The following is a 21,790-nucleotide window of genomic DNA, read 5'->3' as shown; positions in this document are numbered from 1 at the left end:
TTCTTGCTATTTGGAAAAGCCGTAAGCATTTAATCTTCAGGCTTAGAAAAACTTCATTACTTTGGTTTGTTTATATTTGGGCAGTCTTGGGTGATAGAAGTTGAATTCACTAAGAAGGAAACTTTTAGTAGTAATTGTGCTTTAGTGTGATTAGAAGGGCTTGTTGGAAATTGTGGATGCTTGTTTTTCTTCCCATTTATCATGTAGAACCAATGCAGATAGATAAGAATGAGATGTCTTCTATTATGGCTCCTGAATCAGCAACAGATTTTTTTAAAACAGTGTCATTTTCTGCTAATACATATGCTTAACTTTTGATTCATAAGAATAGTCTCACTGAAGTCAGTAGAGGTTTAGTGGGTGCAGTGTGAATAAAGCTAGAGCTTGCCTAGTTAATTAAAAGGCGTAAAGTTAAAAAAGGCACTACGTTAAAAAAGGCATAAAGATGAGAACTTCTAAACTGACTCTCGTGGTTTAACCCCAGCCAGCAACTAAGCACCATGCAGCCACTCACTCTTTCCTCCCCCCTCCCAGTGGGATGGGGGAGAGAATCAAAAGAAGTAAAACTTGTGGGTTGAGATAAGAACGGTTTAATAACTAAAGTAAGATAAAATATAATAATAATAAATTTAATAATAATAGTAATGAAAAGGAATATAACAAAAAAAAAAAGAGAGAGAAATAAAACCCAAGAAAAGACAAGTGATGCACAGTGCAACTGCTCACCACCCACGGACTGGTGCCTGAGCAGAGATCAGCCCCTCCTGGCCGACTCCCCCCAGTTTATATACTGAACATGACATGATGTTCTATGGTATGGAATATCCCTTTGGCTAGTTCGGGTCAGCTGTGCTCCCTCCCAGCTTCTTGTAGACCTGCTTGCTGGCAGAGCATGGGAAACTGAAAAATCCTTAACTTAGGATAAGCGCTACTTAGCAACAGCTAAAACATCAGTGTGTTATCAACATTATTCTCACACTAAATCCAAAACACACTGTACCAGCTACTAAGAAGAAAATTAACTCTATTCCAGCTGAAACCAGGACACTGACATTATTATATTGGTACCAATCTCTGTTCAGCCTCTCGGAAGGCTTGCACATGATAAAAAAGTGGTGGGGGTGGGGGGTGTCAGTGCATTGGACCGCAGGGCTGCTATGCAAAGGGATCTTAGTAGGCTGGAGAAATGAATGGGCTGACAGGAGCCTTTTGAAGTTCAACAGATGTAGGTAGCAAGTCCTGCATCTGGAAGGAAATAATGCCGTGCATCAGTACATACAGACTGGAGACTGACTGGAAACAAAGCAGGCTAGCAGAAAAAGACCTGCATTACCTAGCGGAGAGCAAGCTGAACGTGATTCAGCAGTGCTCTTGTGGCAAAGAAGTCCAACCACATACTGGGTTGCATTAGCAAGAATGTAGTCAGTGGTTTGTGAGAAGTGATTCTTCACTTCTGTGCTTCTGAGAGCATATTTGGTGTACTGTGTCCAGTTTTGGGCTTTCCAGTGTATGACACTGATACACTGGAGTGAGCCAAGCTGAACACCATCAAGGTGGTTAAGGGGCTGGAGTACATGATGTGTGAGGAGAGGGTTAGAGAACTTTTCAAAGGGACATCTTCCTGTCATCCACAAACACCTAACGTGAGGCTCTGAAGAAGAGCCAGACTTGTTTCAGAAGTGCATGGGGATAGGATGAGAGGCAACAGACACAAGCTGGAACATGGGAAATTCTGAGTAGACACTGGGGAAAAAAAATTATCATGATGGTTGTCTGACATTTAAACAGATTGACCAGCGAGATTGTGGAATCTCTATCCTTGGAGATATTAAAAACTCCCAAGTTCTTGAGCAACCTGCTCTCATTGGACCTGCTTTGAACAGGAGGTAGGACTAGAGGCCACCCAGGTGTCTCTTCCTACATGATTCTATATTTCTACTATAATTTTGTTTTTTCGTAACTGTGTTTTTTCTGCTTGTGAAACAAAACATACAGACAGAGGCTCCAACTCTGTTGCCACACCTGGTAAAACTTTCCCCTGTAAACAAATTGAAGAATTTTAAAGTAAACTTTTCAGTTCAGAAGTTTCCACTATTGTAAGACAATAATGAATCCTCTTCCTCTTTAAATCAGAGGCTGGGTTTTTCTGGTAGATGCAAAGCTGTCAGGGTATTTAGGTTGAACAAGTTCTGTGTTGGAACCCTGAAGGTAGAACAGATATGAGATCCATAATGCTTCTATAAGCTGCATTTCTTCGAAATGTGAAGATTATCTTAACTTTAAAATAGTTATTTGTAAGATCCTTTGTACATTGCCAAAAAGAACTTTGTCTACTGTGTATTTCAAGCCATGCCTATGATTTTAGGCAAGACAAGGTTTAGACCCGTTTCCTAATTATTATATAAAAGGATACTGAAATGCCATTACTATGCATCTGGTTTCCTTAATTCTGTCTATGGTGTGTTTGGTTATATCTTCCGGTTTGTACTGGAAAATAATGCAGAATGGATCTGTAGATCTTTGCCTTCAAACGAGTTTGTCCGTAAGTCGCTTTTTTGGCAATTAAAGAATAGTTGGCTCAAAACAAAATGCATTTACTAGGAAGTTTTAAGAAAACTGCTTATTATTCTCACTTCTAAGGTGATCTCTTTGAATTATTAGATTACTTGTAGTTTTATGTCTGTTTATCTGAACCATGTGGCTGTTTTTCAAGTTCTATGAATATAATACTGTTGCACTTTTAAGATCAGTATTGCGTAGATACTAATAAGCACTAGTATTATGAATATTACTTAAATCTGTGACTCGAAATACTTAACATATAATGTTAGTGATCATTTGACTAGACCTATGAGTTGGCCAAGTATTGGTAGTGGGAATATTTGTACAGGAAAGGCAAAGTCTATTGCTCATTCCTGTATTCAGTTAGTGGCATTTTTTCATGTTAACATGTATCCAGTTCAGTCCAGATCTCTAGTGAATGGTCTACATATCAGTTGGCAGAATCCTAAAGATTTTGGGAGTAAGTGGAAAACAGAAAAAAACTTCGTCTCCATGGGAGTCAGGGTCATTTGGTTGTCTCTGGTAATCTCTTAAAAACCTGAGGAAAGAGAGCAGTCACTGGTTACAGGACTGGGTTAGTCAGTTTAGGATTAGGGGTTAGGCCGCAGCTACCAGATGGTACCCTCTGACCACAACTCTTCATGGACCTAAGGGGGATACTAAGAATTAGCCAATCCTTTAACCTTCCCAGTCTCCCATTCATTCTTCTATGCTTGTTTCCAGGAGTTTGGCTTTAGTAGGAAAGAAGCGTACAAGTCCCAAGGTTAGTTCACTTTATGAAATTTAAATAAAGTTAATGTTTATCATAGTAAATTTGTGTAACTATAAACTGCAAGAAAGTGCTGGTTAACAGTCCAATCCTGAGTTGTCTAATGGTCTTTCAGTTGCATTAAACTTGTTAAACTAGTGCAAGTGCTTAGTGTAGTTCTTTAATTTTTTTACCTGTTAAATGGTTTCTAGCTTGTTTCATAATCCTAGTAAGGATTGTTGTTGTTACTATACTTCATCACTTTTACACTAATAATTGCTGCTGGCATTAAATTGAGAAAATGCTTTTGGTTAAACCTAATCATTAATATGCAGACTACTTTTTGCCTCTGACAAACTAGGTAAAAATTTGCTGCAATTTAGATAAGGAAAATAAGCAATTTAGTTCTTTTATGGCAAAGAGTGTGAATTTTGAGAAGTAGTATTCCATAGGGCACTCTAGGGATGCAGTCCACTTTTTTGCACTCCTGACCTACCTAGCACTTTCCCTTCAGATTATATCAGTGTTAATACTTGTAATACTTGAACTGAGAGCACTGGAATATGCTTGCCATGAGTATTTCATAAAATAGTATCTGCATAATAAATAAAGTATCTCTGTGAGCAGCAAAAGTAACCTTGTTTGAGGACCAGATCTATGTCTCTTATTCTAGTATGTTGTAACAGAATTGTACTAAGGCCATGGATTGCTCCTCTCTAGTCTTCAAAGTGTCTGCACAGGAGAGCAATGTTATGAATATCCCTGACTACAAAAGAAGGTTCATTCAGCGCTTATGCTTTATTGGACGCCATAAAACTCAGTTGTATGGTATAACTCCAATTTGGCTATGCTTATCTCTAAGAGAGCTGAGCTCATACTGTGTATCATTCTTCTGTTGGAATGCTAATAGGGGCTATCCTGTCTACCTTTGTCTGTTGTCACAAGACATGTGGGAAACGAATTTGTGTTCATTATTTCATCATTTCTATTCATTATTAGCCAGCAAGATAAACAGTTGATTGGGAAAGGAAAGACTAATGATTGTTTAAGTCTAGTTTAGAATATGAAGGTTTAAGGTGACATGCCTTCAGATTCTAAATATGTTTGTACAGTGTTTTATGAGGAGGGGGCAGAAACAAACCCACAAATGCATTAGTACGTTTTACTTAAATAGGTAGTTTAGTTCAAGCAAAACATATATCACTTTATTTTTAGCTGAAAGTGAGCTGTGAGAAAGTCGTCTTAAGTTTTTGCCATGTTAGGATGTGTTTAAGTACAGGAGGCTATTATGAAATAAGGTAGCATATACAAATGGAAATCATGGTAGCTGTTTTGTATTTGCTTCCTTTCTGCAAACTCTTAGAACCTTCATGGTGTTTAGGTAAGCCCTTCCACTTTGGAATAAGGGTGTCCATATGGAAAGCTAGTACAGAAAAACTGTTCTGAGCTATTTCTGCAAGTCTTCAATATCTGGGACTGTGAGTGAATTAGCACAATTGATTTAAAATGAGCTGAATCCTGTTGATTACTTCATACATAGAATTACTAGCAACAAGTAGGGTAGACTTACAGAATTGACTGCAGAATCTGCATCAAATGGTTTTTGTGTTTATAGAATGATTAATTCAAAGTATGGTTCAAACTGATTATTAAAGCATACTTTATCTGCATGGTTTTTCAGTTGTTTTGCGTCAAAGCCAGAACTGTGCATAAAAAGATAAGGAAAATGCATCTTGCATTCCTGCAAAATTGCTTGTCCATTTAGGCTTTCGTGAACAGGGTTATCTGAAACAGGAGTCCCTTACACTGTGCCCATTCTGATGTTGAGTATCTCAGTGGCACTCAGATTAGGTTCGGGCAGCTCCTGCCCATGTTTAATGCTCCTAGGTACTGTAAATATCTTGCGTAGTTAGACATAGCCTATGACTGTGTAGGAATACTTACACCAGCACGGGAGTGTAAGTATGCTGTTACGTACGCAGCTTTCATGGCATAGCTTTACCAGTTTAACCACACTATCCCTTAGTGAGACAAGCAATGATTGTATAACTGCACTTAGGGCTTACGCCAGCATAGCTGTGTCAGTTACACCTCTGCGTGTCCGTGACTGACGCAATGATTTTGTCAGAAATAGTTTAGACAGACACTAGAGCTGAAGTTTCAAAATTCTTTTAAGTTGTCCTAAGGTAGTGCCAAGAAGCAGTGTCACGTTCCTCCTGCAGCCTGGTCTCCTCTTCCAGTGTCACGTTCCTCCTGCAGTCTCGTCTCCTCTTCCCACTTTTGTGCTCCTTCTCTTACTTGCAATGTTTGTGGTGAATCAAATTAGGGAGTTGGGTTAAAATGAAAGAACCTTCTTACTAAGATAGTTTTAATTCATATGTTTGCTGTGCAGTTGTATGAACACTTGCACAAAATCCTGCCCCCTCCTTTACATTAGTTCTACCAGGACCAGGAGGAAAGTAGGACCTTGGCAGCTGTTAGACTGGCTTAAGTTGCCATGGAAGTACAGTCTTATGTTTTTTGGTAGAGTGAGGTTTTAACAGTGGAACATTAGCAAGAATAGGTATTTAGATACCTTAAATAAAAAAAGTTTTACTAAAACTTGGTGATACTCCAGGTCTAACTCTTGCAAAATGAAGATGTTTTTAATATTTGAGATGTTTTGTGTTCTGACAGGAAAAAAAATCCCTCTCAGTATTGTTCTCATATGTAACCATGTGTAATAATACAGAATTTTAAGGTTGGCATGGGTTTACTCCCTTGTTAAGACATTTTATTAAAGAATCTTATCAAGATGCATTTAATATGTATAACTGTGATAAATATGGAAATTCTAGTCTGAGTCCATTACCATTACTATAGAATTCACACAGTATGAATATTTGTAGCTCCTTAGATATATTAAAATACAAGTTACATATTAGTAACATAGTATATTGATCAGTAAATGAAAAAATTAGTATGCAAAAATAATCTCACATTTTTACTAAAACAAGCATAACTCTAGAAAATACATCTGAAGACAGTGAGATGAAATAGAATGTGAAATGTGGAGAACTTCAAGACTGAAATTGATAGTAGGGTCAAAGAACGTGGGAGTGTTTTAAGAAAATGCATTTCTCTGTATTGACCTTTTCTTATCTAGGGAAACTGCTCTTTATTGTGCCTCAGACAGACTTGTTTTCTCTCTTCTCCTTGCCCTGCCCCAAACATCTGATTGTTTCACAGTTGCTCTGTGCAGTGAAGGTCAGCAAGAGCTCTCTCTGAGAATGCAAATGTGATCTGCTGATCTCAACTGGTAGTGCAGTGTGTATACTTCATAGCCGTGACTGTGGTAATTATGTGACATTTCTGCTTTTCTTCTTAATAATAACAAGCTCAGGCTCTGGAGATGCACTTGATTCTGGGTCTTAAGCTGGAGTGAGTCTGAAGGAATACTTCCAAAATATTGAACTATTATTCGCTCTTGCTTTGGTAGCTCCTTGTGACTAGGGGTGGAAAAAAAAAATCAACAATTTTACAGACCTCAATATTTTTGAAGTTGAATTTGCCATTTTGCTGCAGGACAGTGTCCTGTACTTTGCTTCCTAGTAGAGTGATATATCCTGCCTTTTTGCTGTTTTCCTGTTTCTTGCAAAAGAGTGAGCTAAGTGCATGCAATGTACTTATCCTGAGCTACTCTGAGGTAACAACGCGTTAAGAAGGTAGAGTGTTGGTTTCAAAAGAAGTAAGGACAGGGAGATGAGAGGAGGCTGGTAGCTGACTTCTTAGACAGCAGCCTTAGAGGTGAGCTTTTGTTAGGATCCTCTCTTTCTGGCACACCAGTGAAGGGGAGAAAGCTGAGTCATTTGGATTAGTTGAGAGAGTTAATGGTAATGTAGCGAAAGATTATAAGAAAACAACGTGGCAATTGTGGCAAAACAAAATTACTTTAAATACTTACCCACAGATTTGCATGGGATTGGTAAATAGGGTAAGAATGAACTTGGTTTTGTTTTTTAAGTTATTAAGTCATTGTTTAATGGAGTAAACTGCTACTGAAAGGTTGGAGTTTTCTGCTCAACACTTATGTTGACTCACAGTACTCATGGCCTTTTGCAAAAGTAGGATATGGACTTCATTATGATAGTTGATCAGATGATTGTTTTCTATAACTCTCTTGAGATATGTTCATGCCAGATTTTGGTGTATAGTAGGACTGTTGTGGTAGAATATAAAATGGGGGGGAGGGTAAGAAGAGTTTTATGAGACACTAGTAACTTTGTAGTACCATAGATTAATTTTGCTAGCATGGCTTCAGACTAGGGTGAAGTATTTCTTACTTAATTTGGCTTATTAAATATCGATCCTTATAGCGTCAGGATAAAATGTCTGTATGTTCAAAAGTACCTACTTTACATTTGTAAATCGTAGCTGTATTAAAGAAGTAACTAAATTTTTATTAATTTTAGGTAGGTTAAAAAGTATATACTGCTAGTTTACCTCATAGAGTAATCAAAAAATAATTTTAAAATTCTCTTTGAAAGATAAATAAAAAAAAGTAATTTTTCTTGTTGGTGTGATTCGGAAATAATTAGTGATAGAAAACATTTTATTTTAAATGCACACCCTCTCTCACAAGCTAGTGGACTTTGTCCTAGGTTGAGAAAATTCTGGAGAAATTTTTCAAATTTATTCCTTAATCTTTGTTGAAATCTTGGCAGGTACATTCTTTAACATTTTTGTCACTTATTAAAACTTTTCCTTAATGTGTAAGTTGCTAGTCCTAAACCACTGAAAGGTTACAGAGTTTTAATACTTAGCTGCTTTTATTGCAACTAGACTTGTTTATCTATACACGTCATTTATCATTTATATGTGTGTCTTTTCAGGTTAGGGTTTTTCCTGTTGTTTTTTATATACGTATGTTTCTAGAGTTTTCTATGAGTTATTTTCTGTAAAACCAAAGTAAATTAACAGAAAATAGTAGTAGTTTTATCTGGTACAGAGTATGTTCCCCTTAAGACGGAGGAAAGTCATGTTACAGGACGTATAAAATCACAGACTGCACATAGTGAACTGCTGTATGGAATAGCAGGATTTTGTGGTGTGGTTTTTGGTTTTGGGTTTTTTTTGGGGGGGGGGTATCCGCCGAGTTACTCAGAAATAACCATTGGGTTTTGAATTCCAAATCTAATTCTGTTTAAAGTAGGGTGTTTTTCAGTTCTTGTGTGTGTGTTGTATTTTGTTTTTATAAATCCTTATTTACCATCTCAGCATTTATATCCAAAGATACTTGATACGAATTTTGCACGTGGTATCTGAATACGTAGGGTGAAACAGATACACTTGGAACATACAAGTAATAAATCATTTTGACACTACTTTATTCTTTTTAAGAAAGTAATGTGCTGAATTGAAGCTATTGATATTGCTAATAAACAGAATTTCTTCTCCTTTTTTGTTCTGATCACAACAGTTTAAAACATAGTATGTATACTAATGGATGCATAGTGGAGATTTTGGCCTGTTACATTTCTTTAGAGTAATTTTATTATGCAGGGATCAAAGGTCTAATGTTAAGATAATGTCATGGGGGGGAGTAAGTAGAGCTAGTTGGTTCTAGAATAACCTCACTCAAAATTTCTTTTTTGTATGCCATCAGCTAGTATTAAGTTTTGTAGCCATGGCTGACATGGAAGCGTGAGGGATTTTTGGGGGTTTTGGGGTTTTTTTCCTTCCACTCAAGAGGGTTCAACACAGATGTCTGTCATGGTTTAACCCCAGCTGGCAACTAAGCACCACACAGCCGCTCACTCGCTGCCCCCCTGCCCCAGTGGGGTGGGGGAGAGAATCGGAAAAAAGTAAAACTCGTGGGTTGAGATAAAGACAGTTTAATAGAACAGAATGGATTAAATTACTACTACTACTACTACTACTACTACTACAAGAATATACAAAACAAGTGATGCACAATGCAGTTGCTCACCACTCGCTGACTGATGCCCAGTTAGTTCCCAAGCAGTGATCTGCCCCTCCTGGCCAACTCCCCCCAGTTTCTATACTGGGCATGATGTCACATGGTATAGAATATCCCTTTTGGCCAGTTTGGGTCAGCTGCCCTGGCTGTGTCCCCTCCCAACTTCTTGTGCCCCTCCAGCCTTCTTGCTGGCTGGGCATGAGAAGCTGAAAAATCCTTGACTTAGTCTAAACACTACTGAGCAACAACTGAAGACATCAGTGTGTTATCAACATTCTCCTCATACTGAATCCAAGATATAACACTATACCAGCTACTAGAAAGAAAATTAACTCTATCCCAGCTGAAGCCAGGACAACGTCAAAAACTGCTGGCCATGAAGTAATAACAAAAGAAAAATATTTAAAAACATCTTATTCCTGCATTTTTGGTTAAACCTACCAGTATCTATCCATACATTAATAGCTCTGATAATAGGCATTTTTACGCTGATTACTTGATTTTTTGATAGCCTACTTATCAAAATAGCTGTAGAATTTGGAGGTTTTTTAGGAAGCATAAAAAATTCTGATGCACTTTTAATTCCTACTTCTAAAAAAAAAAAAAGTCATTTCATCTGCTGTCAGTCTTCAGGAAATAGACTTATCTCAAGATCGAACTTGGAATATGGTGGTTTGGGTTTTTTTTGGTAAATGTAGTAAATAGTATTTTGTACGTGGGAAAGAAATGTTTAGAAGAACAGTGCAATTTTTATCATCTTGTCTTAATGTGCTCCTGTGATGTTGATATGTTATAGTTTTGTCTTGGCTCTCTTTTTGCCTCTTATTTTCTGTGAAGGAAAACTTGATTTTTTTTTTTTTTTTAAGAGTGGAGGTACTGGACTAGTGAAGAGGATAATAGGCCATGAATAACACATAAATAAAAGAGTTTTTTAAAGGCAGATTGGAGAAGAAAGAAGGAGATAGCATGGAAGGATCAGGAGAAAGGGTCGATTAACTGCAGAAAGAAGGCAGGCCCCTCTAATGAGGGACTCCTCGTTAAGGCCTGTAGACTATGATGAATAAAAAGAACAGAAGAGCTTGTTGTCTGCTGAGAGTAATATTACAGGGTCCAGAGCTGCTCTCTAAAAGGATTTTAGTGGAAGTGGAGATGATGTGTGTGATAAAGCCTTCACAGTGGCAGAACTTACTCTTCAAAGTTTCTGCTGGAGTGGATTGTTTGTTCTATACAAGGAAGATATTCAGATATAAAACAAGACAGTGTAGTTCTGGATTTTTTTTTTTTTTTTTAAAGAGGAGGCAGGCAAAAACAAATCAAAATATTATCAATCAGTAGCTACTGTGATAAATGTGATTGAGTGTCCAGTCTTCAGGAGATGCTTACAGAATGACTCTTCATGAAGGATTGATTCCTGCGGGTTTCTTTTTAGAGATAAGGCTTTTGTAACAGATGAAAGTGCCTTATATGCATCTTCCCCAACTTTTCTGCCTCATGCTTAGTTTAATCTCAACGCTTGGTTTTAATCTCCACAAGGCAGAAGAGAATTGGATAAGCATGACTATAGCAATGCATAAAGAGTCTCACCAGTTGTGATCGTCTAAAAGACGACAAATCTTTTGACTAGAGCCCTAGTGTGAAGCAGGGGATGCATTTAAGAAGAAAAAAGGCTATGCATAATCCAACTAGAATATGAAGGAAAAAAGATGAGGGAATGGCATCACGCATTGTGTAATATGTTGCATTAACACTCCTTTATCTTTTTTTTTTTCAGTCTTGATCAAAATAATTTTCAGGTGTGGTGATGGGAAGTTCTGCTGGTGTAGTGTTGGACTTTTAGATTCCTAGAAAAGGATTTTGGTGTTGGTGGAGTGCTTTCATGTTGGTGAGAAATGCTGGTAGGAATTGTATTGTTACAGAATTTAACTACTTTGAGATTATGGAAATAAATGTTGCTAGTGATGTCATGACTCATATTTCAGGAATTGCTAGCCCAGTGATTTAGTCACCAAATTGTTACTGAATCAACAGGAGGTGATCCTATTTTAGACTTGGTATGGAAACGTAATGAGGTCTTTGTAGAAGAACGGCTTCTGGAAAATCAACTCGAGTTGTGAGATCACAAGCTGATTCATAAATTCTGTGCTAAGATCATTGGTGTCAGAGGCATGCTTTTGGAGAGCTCTGGTAACATTTTAGAGACAGCTCAGTTGATCATGGTGGAGGCCAGGGATTTATTCTGTTAGAGCTGCTACAATTAAGTAATTTTATGCTATGTGATCCTCATTAAGGGGAAATATTGTAGGAAAACACTCCAGATTTAATTGGATGAATAGTCAGTACAGTTAAATATTAGTTATTGCTCCAGGGATGAAGGAAGAAGCAAGAATTGGCAAGGTCAAGCTGAGTTGCACCTTGAAAAAGTCTTATCAGAATAGTGTGAAAAAGGTTCTTCAGCTATATAAATAAAAAAATGCATTTGTTTTATGGAGGGCATGGTAGAATTTAAGCATGAACCTGAAATTAAGTTAATCCTTACGCTGAAACAGTGTAATACAGCCTGCCATTTTTCCTCGAGGTTCTGTACAAAGAAAATAAGGGTATGGAGCTGTAGTAATAAAAGCAGTCATCTCAAATGGGGGAACCAGGATCACTGACTCTTGAAAGAAACTGAGTTCAGCAATAGGGTGTTTGTTTGTTTTGCCAAATTTATGGAGTCAGGAAGGATTTGTTGTGAAAAACAGCTAGTGTGGTACTAATTGAAATTGAATATGAAGGTGAATATCCAGGCTGCCAAACAGTGTGCAGCGCGCTGAAGAAAAACAAAATGCTAAGTAGAAAATTAAGCAAGCTGCAGCATGGGTTAACCATAGATTGTATAATTGAAATTCGTCCCTTTTGCTGTTGCTTCAGTCCTCAAGGTGGAAAGTTGTGGGTTTACTTGCAAAGAACAAGAACTGCAGCCAACTTGGAGTTTACCAGGTGAAGCTGACAGCTTACTAGTTGACAGAGCGAGAGCAGGAGAACCTAAATGACTGCATTACCTGAGCAGGTAGTTTTGGTGACTTGTTAACTGTATTGGTTATTTAAACCAATGTGCTGCTTTGTGATCTAAGAGGTAACACACAGGGGCAGTACCTCTGAGAAGGCACAGTGCAGTCACTGAAGAGGACAAAAACTTCCATAGGAAGCCTTGCTGGGACTCTGTTGCTTGATCTAAGCCTCGTGCCTTACTGCCACAGAAGGCGACAAATTTGATCTTAGGTTATGCTGGTTGTGATGTATTTTCAGTGAGTGCAACAGAGTGTTCGTGGCACTGATCCTGAGACTTCCATCTAAATTAGTTTATGAGGGCTAGTTAGGTGATCGTGGGATGTAGAGTGGAGAAATGTAAAAAATAAAAAACCAGTGTGGCAAGATTAGAATTTCAGCTTGTTTAGAGCAAAATTAAGGCTGAAAAGGGAAATAGGTATAAATACCATATATTTTGTGAGGGCAATACTAGAGATACAAAGAAACTTGTTGAAGCTGGGAAACAATGCTGTCACAGGTGGGCATAAATAGATTATAACTTTACCTAAACTGTAGTTTAGAAAGCTTTTAACAATTGTGAGGTTGTGGAATGAGCTGCCAGTTGGAATAGTGAGAGCAAAAAACGTAAAAGGGGGGGGGTTGGAAAGCTTGCAAGAGGAATGTGTTGCCTATGATCGAGTTTGGATTTGCAGAGGGATTTTCTTACAGTGCCTGGCTGTTGGGGAGGGCTGTCTTGCTGGGATGGGCTGTCCTGCTGCTGCTCAGTTTTATGGAAACAAAGCTTTGAAGGAAAACTGTTTCAGTTGCTCTCTGGTCAGGCAACTTATATGAACAGTAGCAGGAAAGAAAATAAATCTGAAATATGTTTTAAAAAGTAATTTAATAAGTTCTATTAACTTCCTTTCTCTGATGTCTTAGCTAAGGTCATGAAAGATGACACAAGATCTGATGCTGAGCTTAAAATAAAAACATAGTTTATAGATATACATTAGTAAACCAGAACCATTACATTTAGTATTTAACTGGCTTTTGACTTTGGAGGTGCACAGTGCGTTCTTAATTTGTAGTGTGGTTGAATCTTTGTATTTTGAAGTGCAGCACTTGGCATCAACTATGCAGTTGCAGGTGCTGCCTCATTTGTGTTGGTTGAAGGGTTTTTACCCAAGTTTTAAAGACAAATGTGTGTAAATACAGATATAAAAAAAGCTCCCAAATCACCATTGGATTAATTTAGTCTAACTTCTAATTAGGGTCTTTGGCATGGTGAAGCTTTTACTTAAACTTTGATCTTTCTTTGTATCAGTGAGCATCTGTAGTCAGAAGAGCACCACCCACTTTGGTGCAGGGGGACTGAATCTATAGAACATTTACAGGAAGGAAATAGAGGTGATCTCCCAGCTGTTGTTCAGTGAATTCTGCATCCTTAAGGGTTCACATCATTGGTAGATCTAAGAACCAGTTGATGGCAACCATCAGCTTTATCTGACTTAACTCTTCTGTCATAGCTGTCAGCAACCAGGTTTACTCTGAGGGAGAAGAGAAGCGCAGCTGTACAGCGCTTTTTGGTGTAGAACTAGTTGAAACAATTTTAAAAGATTTGGGAAGATGATACGAGTTCTTGAAAAAAATAACATAGGATTCAAGAAATCTGTGTTGCAGTCAGCGAGCATGGTATACAGAAGTAGCAGAATGGACAAACCTGTAATTACTTACCTCTAAAAACTTTGTGGTATATCTTTCTAAAAGGAGATTCTGCTTTGCATCACCCCCCCGAAAAGTTACTGGCTGGAAGATCTGTGTGATTTTCACTAACATTGCTCTCTGGACTTGGAAAGCAAGTTCAATGGAACGAGTAGCTCTGGCTAAACACTTCTGAGAATCAGGTTCTGGAAAACATACGGTTTTTTCAGTATCAAAATACAGTGTTTTTCTGTTGTAAGCAAGTTGATATGGAGTGTGAAAATGTTGAGGAGGTGACAATGAAATTCAAGTGTATAAATAAATTGTACCTTACACCTAAATATTAAAGATAAACATGATCTTAAGCAAGACTACAGTGTTCTGTTTAGATCATTGTATTGTTTAAAAATAGTGAGCACTCCATTTGGGGAAGTGTTTCTGTATTCCAGTGAAGGTTACAATCATGTCTATTATTAATTAAATTGCTCTAAACAAGAAAAAAACCAATGTATAACTCGGTCAATTTAATCTTGTAGTTTAAGATATGTGGAATTGAAAGCTTGTAGTCTTTTTAAAATGTATTCAGCTTAAAAATATAACTTTAGATATTATATTGCTGGGTTGCTTTGCTTATTTTAATGATAGTATAAATAATATTACTGAAGTTTCTAATGCTTCACAAATAGTCTATTTTCAATGAAATAAAATTCCAACTGGAAGATAGCTGTTCACTTTAGGTTACTATATATTTTAAATTTTTATTTATATATATTTTTTAAAACTATTCTAAAAATTTTAAATACCATATTTGGGGGGAAATCTGTATGTCAAATGCTTACTTATGATTCTTTTTCTCTGTTTATTTTTAAGACGAGCAAAAATCAAATTAAAGTAGATCTTGTAGATGAGAATTTTACAGAACTAAGAGGAGAAATAGCAGGACCTCCGGACACACCATATGAAGGCAAGTAATGTTTTTGTGTATGCAGTCATTGTACATTTCAAATCATGTGTCTTGAGATGCTTTGTTTGTAAAATTAATTTACAGCATAAAAATGTAGAGCTAAGTGTTTTAAAATAGCCTGATTTTTTAAAAAATACAAATTTTAAGCTTGAAAAATATTTAAATTCAACTTCTGTGTTGCCTGAAGACAGATCTGTTCTACAGTAGGACAGACTAACCCATATCTAAGGTTAATTTACAGGTATAAGCTGTGCAGTGTAATTGGTATGATTCTGACTTTCAGTTGTTTGTTTACCATCTTGAAAGTTTAAGTTCCTGTCGTGGTTTAACCTCAGCCAGCAACTAAGCACCACGCAGCTGCTCACTCACTGCCCCCCCACCCAGTGGGAGGGGGGAGAAAATCGGGAAAAGAAGCAAAACCCGTGGGTTGAGATAAGAACAGTTTAATAACAGAAAAGAAGAAACAATAATAATAATGATAACACTAATAAAATGACAACAGTAATAATAAAAGGATTGGAATATACAAATGATGCACAGTGCAATTGCTCACCACCCGCCAATCAATGCCCAGTTAGTCCCCGAGCAGCGATCCCCCGGCCCCCACTCCCCCCAGTTTATATACTAGATGTGACATCACATGGTATGGAATACCCCTTTAGCCAGTTTGGGTCAGCTGCCCTGGCTGTGTCCTGTGCCAACTTCTTGTGCCCCTCCAGCCTTCTTGCTGGCTGGGCATGAGAAGCTGAAAAATCCTTGACTTAGTCTAAACACTACTGAGCAACAACTGAAAACATCAGTGTGTTATCAACATTCTCCTCATACTGAATCCAAAACATAGCACTATACCAGCTACTAGGAAGACAATTAACTCTATCCCAGCTGAAACCAGGACAGCTCCTTAGCCATGAAACATCAAAAAACTGTGCTTCAGAATCTAATGTAACTGTACATGTATTTCTGTGATCTAGTGTGGTGGTCATTCAAAAACATGTTGTATTTTTCTATCTCAAGGAGAGATGCCATTGCAAGTTAAATTTGGGATTAATCTCGGGCATCCATGTGTCCCAATATTTCTCTCTCTTCAATAATTACACCTTATTGACTTTCTTGTTTATTAAAGCTGGTATCAGTAATTGTGCAGCTCTTCAGTCTGTAAAAAGCAAGATAACTTACTACATGTATTAGCTTCTGTTAGAGCTTCTATAGCATAATTCATCAGAGATACCAAATTACTCAATAGCGCTGGTACTTGTAAACTTTCTGTTTGCGGATAATATATGGAGCTGGTAAGGAACTTCTGTTAAAGTTCCTCGATGATAAATGAGGATGTTTGGTTTTAGGTTTGGTTGTTTTTTTTAAAAAAATTTTTGGTTACTTTTAAATGGTGTTTTATTCAAATTTTCCATGACAGGTATCTACTTGGAATTGAATTTGAACTTCCAGTAAAAAAAAAAAGTCTCAAGGAATGTTACAGGCAAATAAATTGTTTGTTGGAAATTAAAACAATTTTCCAAGTTTTCAGTTGCTCTAGTTGCTCCATGTATTGGAGCTAAGAGTGGGACTTGAGTATTGTCCAGAGACCAGATGCGTGCCATTTGTCATTATTTTGAAAAATAAATTCTCATCAAGTGGGCAAAATACCTGAAAATTGTTGTGTAGGTATAGGTGTATACGTACTCAAGAGCATTAGTGGCTCATGATGAAAATCTGGTTGTTGCATCTTCACTAAGGAGGACATCCCTTGTGATTTCTTCTCTGGGCTAGGAGCTGCTGGTGCAGCAGCATTGGACTTGAGAGCAGGCAGTCTCCCTAATGCTCACCCCCCCGCACCTCCTCCCTGCTGGGGCGCAGGGCAGGTAAAGGATGAGGAAACAGCCTAACAGAGGTTGACATTGGAGAATAGTGGGCAGGGGTAGAAGGTGTCAGAAGCTAAGGAGAAAGGAAATGAGCCTGGAAGGGAGAGGACAGAAGAGTAGAAGCATCTGTACTGGTAAGGATGCTCCCATCCAGAACTTGAGACCCAGAGTTCCTCTGCTGTCTAGCAAATAATGGTGGTTGCATCCCCCCTGCCGCCCCTTCCCCCATGTGTCTCTATCCTCATCTCATCAGCCACTAGTGTTTAGCTGACAGAAGATAATGTCTGGAAAGAAGATAGTTTCTTCTGGTTATAATACGTGCCTTCAATTTAAAAGGAGAACTATGCTGTGGACCTAAAATACATAGTCGTGCTGGTGATGTATTTGGAAGTGGATCATTCTGTTTAGTGTAATAGTCCCTTTGCAAATATAGTTGGTCTTGTAAAACCAAGTGTTACATACAGATGTTAAGATGTTGCAAAATTAAGTAATTGGATGCTAGGAAGCATCTGAATGGCACAGGGAGGGTGTTGTTTTGGGGGTCTTTGGTTTTTCTTCTGCTCAAACAGAATTAATCCTCTTTGGGTGAGTTGGTTTGTCACAGCTTGCCTTTTTTTTTTTTTTTTTTTTTTCTCCTCTTCCTGGTCAGCATTATCTCTGCTTATAGAATGACCTTTTTTCAAGAATGTATTGAGAGTTACTTGAAATGAAAGATGTATTCATGTGTCACAAAAGTTAAAAACTGTATAGCAGTTCATGAAGAGGGTAAAAAAAAGATTTGAATGCCTGTCTGCAGAACTGGGTTCTGTGTGATGCTCAATAATTCAGCTAGACCAAAATTTCAAAAGCTGAGCACTGTGTATTCACATGTTCAGCATACCCTGCTAATGAAAATCAGCAATATGTGTTTAGTGCAGAATTTATTGATGTGAAATGCATGCATGCATACTTACATACATATGAGTACATTTAATGATGAGGATATAGTAAATATCCCTTTTGGGGGGCTAAAACTATTATGTATTCTGATCTCATGGAAAAGCAATGCGATCGTATGCTTACTTTAATCTAGAAGGCATATGCACCAAGGAGTAAAACAAAAGTTACCGGCAACCCAATTTCTGGTGTTTCCTGACACTTGAGTAATGTACTTTGGAATGTTAATATTTCTATAACATAGTTTTATGCATTTATTCCCTTATGTAATTACAAAGGGCTTGCCAGTGTGTGTAGTTTCCATTTTATGACTAATGCAGTAATGCATGCTGCATAATTACTGACTGGTCTCCTGTCATCTATAATCTGAAAAATGACACAGCAAGAAGTGCTTTATGAAGAAAAGCTAATTAATGCAGTAGTTCAGGTCAGACAATTCCATGATACAGGAGGGAATTCTAGGACCATTGTGAAGTGAAAGAGCAGCGATGTTTATTGTTGACCACAGTTGGTGAGGTATCTGAAAACAAACTGCTGCTGCAAAATTCTTTTATGTGATGTTGGGATATTGGTTTAAGTATGACTGAGAGGAAGAATGCCATCTATTGTTGATAAATTTTACAGCTTTTATTTTTCTGTCAGTAGTGCCAACTCATATTGATCAATTATCAGAATATTGCAAGACACAGCTTCAGCTGAAACACGTTTGCATCCCACATCAAAACATGTATGTTTGGAGAGAGGACCTTTGAAAGTCTAGATTAATGGCTCCTGGGCTTTACTTGATTCAAGAGCTTTTTCAATAGATAGGTTGGGTTTTGGGTTGGTTTTGTTTTTTCTTAAACCCTGTGTAACCATGGTATTAATTTCAGGCCAAGTTTGCATGTGAGCTACAGTAAGTGCCAAATTTGTAATAGGGTATTTCTTCAAGGAAAATAGTTAAAACTTGCTCTAACTCTATTGTGAGGCATATGCTCCAGTAGGAGTACAGAAGGAATATTCTGCCATTACTGTTTAATTTGATCTCAAGTATTAAATAGCTATGAAAAAGCCATACATATGCATACTCCTTAAAAAAAAAAAATCCACAGAAATATTGGAATGCAGATGTTAGTATGTTAGTCACTTGCATTTTAAATGTATTTTTAAGGAAATTAATATCCAGATTTGTTCAGTTTAAGTCTTCAAGCCTGTATTTTTAGTTGTAAACTTCAGTGCAGGACAACAATCTGTATAAATAATATTACCAACTCATTAGTGCCTGCAGTTTTAAAATGTTTTGGACTTGTACATTCCAGGTGGAAAAAATTGGTGGCTGAATAGCCTGTTATGCAGAAGGCTGTAATAGTCTGTCTTTTAAAGGCAAGTTTTAATGGTAAGCAGAAGAAATGGTAATACCTAAGGATAGGTTTTATATTACCTTACTAAATGGTGTGGCAGTAAGATCATACAGGGACTGATGAATTTTTGCAATCCAGGAACAGTGTAATTGTTCTGTTTCTTAGGAAAAATTGCTGCTGAATTATGCTTCAATTCAGACAAAAGGAAAAGCAAACTTAAGGTCTGTTGTTAATGTATGTGTCTTCAAAAATATTTTGCCTGTGCTGTCCTGTAAACAGACAAGCAAACAACTTAGACATTAACTATTATAATTTTGGATTTATTGGCCTTTCTTCTATTGTATTTTCTGTTAAATCTTCTCAAGTTACTGTAGTATTAAGTGAGAAAAAACAGCTGTAGAAAGTAGTGTAAAATACCAAACTAATATTAACTGGTTTCAGGTGTAGTGTATTAGACTGAATTACATTTTAAAAGTGGGAGGTGTTAGTAGCTGCCAAACTGCATTTTGGCACAGATAAAAAGGTGCCATAGACTATAACTGTTCAGAGTATTCCTTTGAGGTTTTTTTTTCCCTACATGTGAATCTTGCTGCGTATACTGAGACTACTTGAGAGCTGGTTTTGTATAGCGATTTGCAACACAATAACTCACTCTTGAAATCCCAAAGGAAATAGATTGCAGATACTTCCACTTTAATTCAAGGAAATTTATAAATTGTAACAAAGTATATTGAGGGAGGGAAAAGGTTTGTTTCTGAAAAAACAGCAGTAGGATGAGGAAAAAGTTGCAAGTGAGTAGAAATGCTTTCAGTTTCTATAAAAATTACATGTCTAAATTGGTGTGTATGTTTTGTTATACTCTGTTCTTTTTGTCATTAAACTGCCTGGCAAATGAGCTTCAGTGGGCAGGCAGAGGTAGTTTGAAATTGCTTCAGAAGACGTAAGTATTGATAGTAAACTTGAATGTTAACAAAACTATAATTGAAATAGACATAGGTAGTGACGCTGTAACAGGGAGAGAAAAATGAGAAATGTTTAGAAAAGGGCAGTAGAAGGTGGTTCTGTCCGCCAAGCTCATACTATCTGTTATGGCATGCTGTAATACTGCAAACTATATTAATAGTACTAGTGTGTCAAAGTGTTTGCAGAATTGGAATAGAAGTAACTACTTCAGACAGTAATGCAGAACATAGTGGAAGTAACATTAGAGCCTCCTTTTTTTTTTTTTTTGTTGAAGTGTGGGAGCTTTTCTTAAATGACTTAGATGAACATTCTTCAGTTCCAGAAAGTTTAAAATGAAATACAGTTAATTTCAATTGTGTAATCTGAAGAAAATTTATTGGCATGAGGTATCAGAAAAGAGTCAAAATAATGTAATATGCCACGTTCAGCCTATTGTTTCATCTGTTTGGGGGATATTTGGTTCATATTTTGATATATTTTACTAAAATAGAGCATGGAATTTACAGTGTTTGAAACAAGAAACTATAGGAGAATGTACACATTAAATATACTTAAGAAATACAGATTCTGATTTGCACAAGCAAATATGACTTCATTAGATTGACTTTATATGCATTTATTTATAAAATATATGAAATCTAGAAGTATCTTCTAGCTAATACTTCTGAATAAATGTGAATTACTTGAAAATCTGTCCATTCAGAAACATAAGCTTTATTATTGTGAAATACTAAGCTAGAGTAATGTTCTTTTGTTTTAATTTCTAACTTAATTTCTAACTGCAGGTGGAAGGTATCAACTAGAGATAAAAATTCCAGAAACATATCCGTTTAATCCTCCTAAGGTACTGTAAACACTTTTTTTGATAAAATAATTCAGCGAACAAGTTGATTTTGAGTATTCTTATTTATTTGCTTGCGTATGTAGCCTCTTTGTAGTAGCCATCTTCCATTTTTTTAGTCTCCTCTAGACGGGCACTGGAGCTGTCGTCTTTAGGTAGAAATAATGCAGGATGCATAGCTGTATCCAATCAGAAATACACTCCGATTATTCCTCAAAGTCCAAACTGGCAAATTCTGGGGACAAGCTTGTGCCTTATTATTGACCCTCATGTCATTTCTTTTTGGCAAGATAAATACAGTTTTCAGATAGCCATACTCTCTACATCGAGTAAAACTGTCTTCCCCCCTTCTCAGTATCACTGAAGAAATGCTGTAATAGACAATTATTGATTCTTTTAACTTCTTGGGCTCCCTAAGTTATATTTAGTAGAGTCTTGGGTCTAACCTACCAAGTTTCTAGTAATAATTAGTGAGGTGTACAGTTGTGTGACTTGAAGAACCAATAGAGAAATATAATGGTCTTACTGCAACTCTGTTGAAGGAATTCATAAAATGTGCACATGGATGAGATGAGAAATGGCTGTGGTAAAGTCACTCATACATTTTTCACAACTTACTGCCCTTTCAACTTTACTGTATCTTTCTAGCACTTTAAATTTGTGATTCCACTTCCCTCCAAAATGGATCAATTTCAATAGTGTTCTCCCCAGCCATGTACTGCTGGAACTGTATATTCCTGTGCCCTGATTTAGTCCCTTCTTCAGTGGCTTTTGATGAATCAGCAGACTCCTGAGTTGTCTGACTCAGCTTCTTGATTGGTTTTCTGTTTGTTTGAAAGATGTCTTTGAACTAAGAACCTGTCCTAGATCCTGATTATGTTCATCCTGGTATGTAATACTGGGGAAGA

At 37.0% G+C, this 21,790-nt stretch overlaps 1 protein-coding gene across 1 annotated transcript in view; it reads left to right on the top strand.

The window, feature by feature from the left end:
- UBE2K (ubiquitin conjugating enzyme E2 K) overlaps positions 1 to 21,790 on the top strand; it is a 48,401-nt gene that overhangs the window by 4,588 nt on the left and 22,023 nt on the right. The window contains exons 2-3 of the mRNA XM_052780217.1: positions 14,850 to 14,943; positions 20,827 to 20,885. Coding sequence (XP_052636177.1) covers positions 14,850 to 14,943; positions 20,827 to 20,885 — 153 coding nt within the window. The remainder of the gene's footprint in view (positions 1 to 14,849; positions 14,944 to 20,826; positions 20,886 to 21,790) is intronic.

Source organism: Harpia harpyja, chromosome 2, assembly GCF_026419915.1.
Source record: "Harpia harpyja isolate bHarHar1 chromosome 2, bHarHar1 primary haplotype, whole genome shotgun sequence".
Classification (NCBI taxonomy): Eukaryota; Metazoa; Chordata; class Aves; order Accipitriformes; family Accipitridae; genus Harpia; species Harpia harpyja.
Note: the sequence above shows the minus strand (reverse complement) of the source record. Positions and strands in the feature narration are given on the sequence as shown.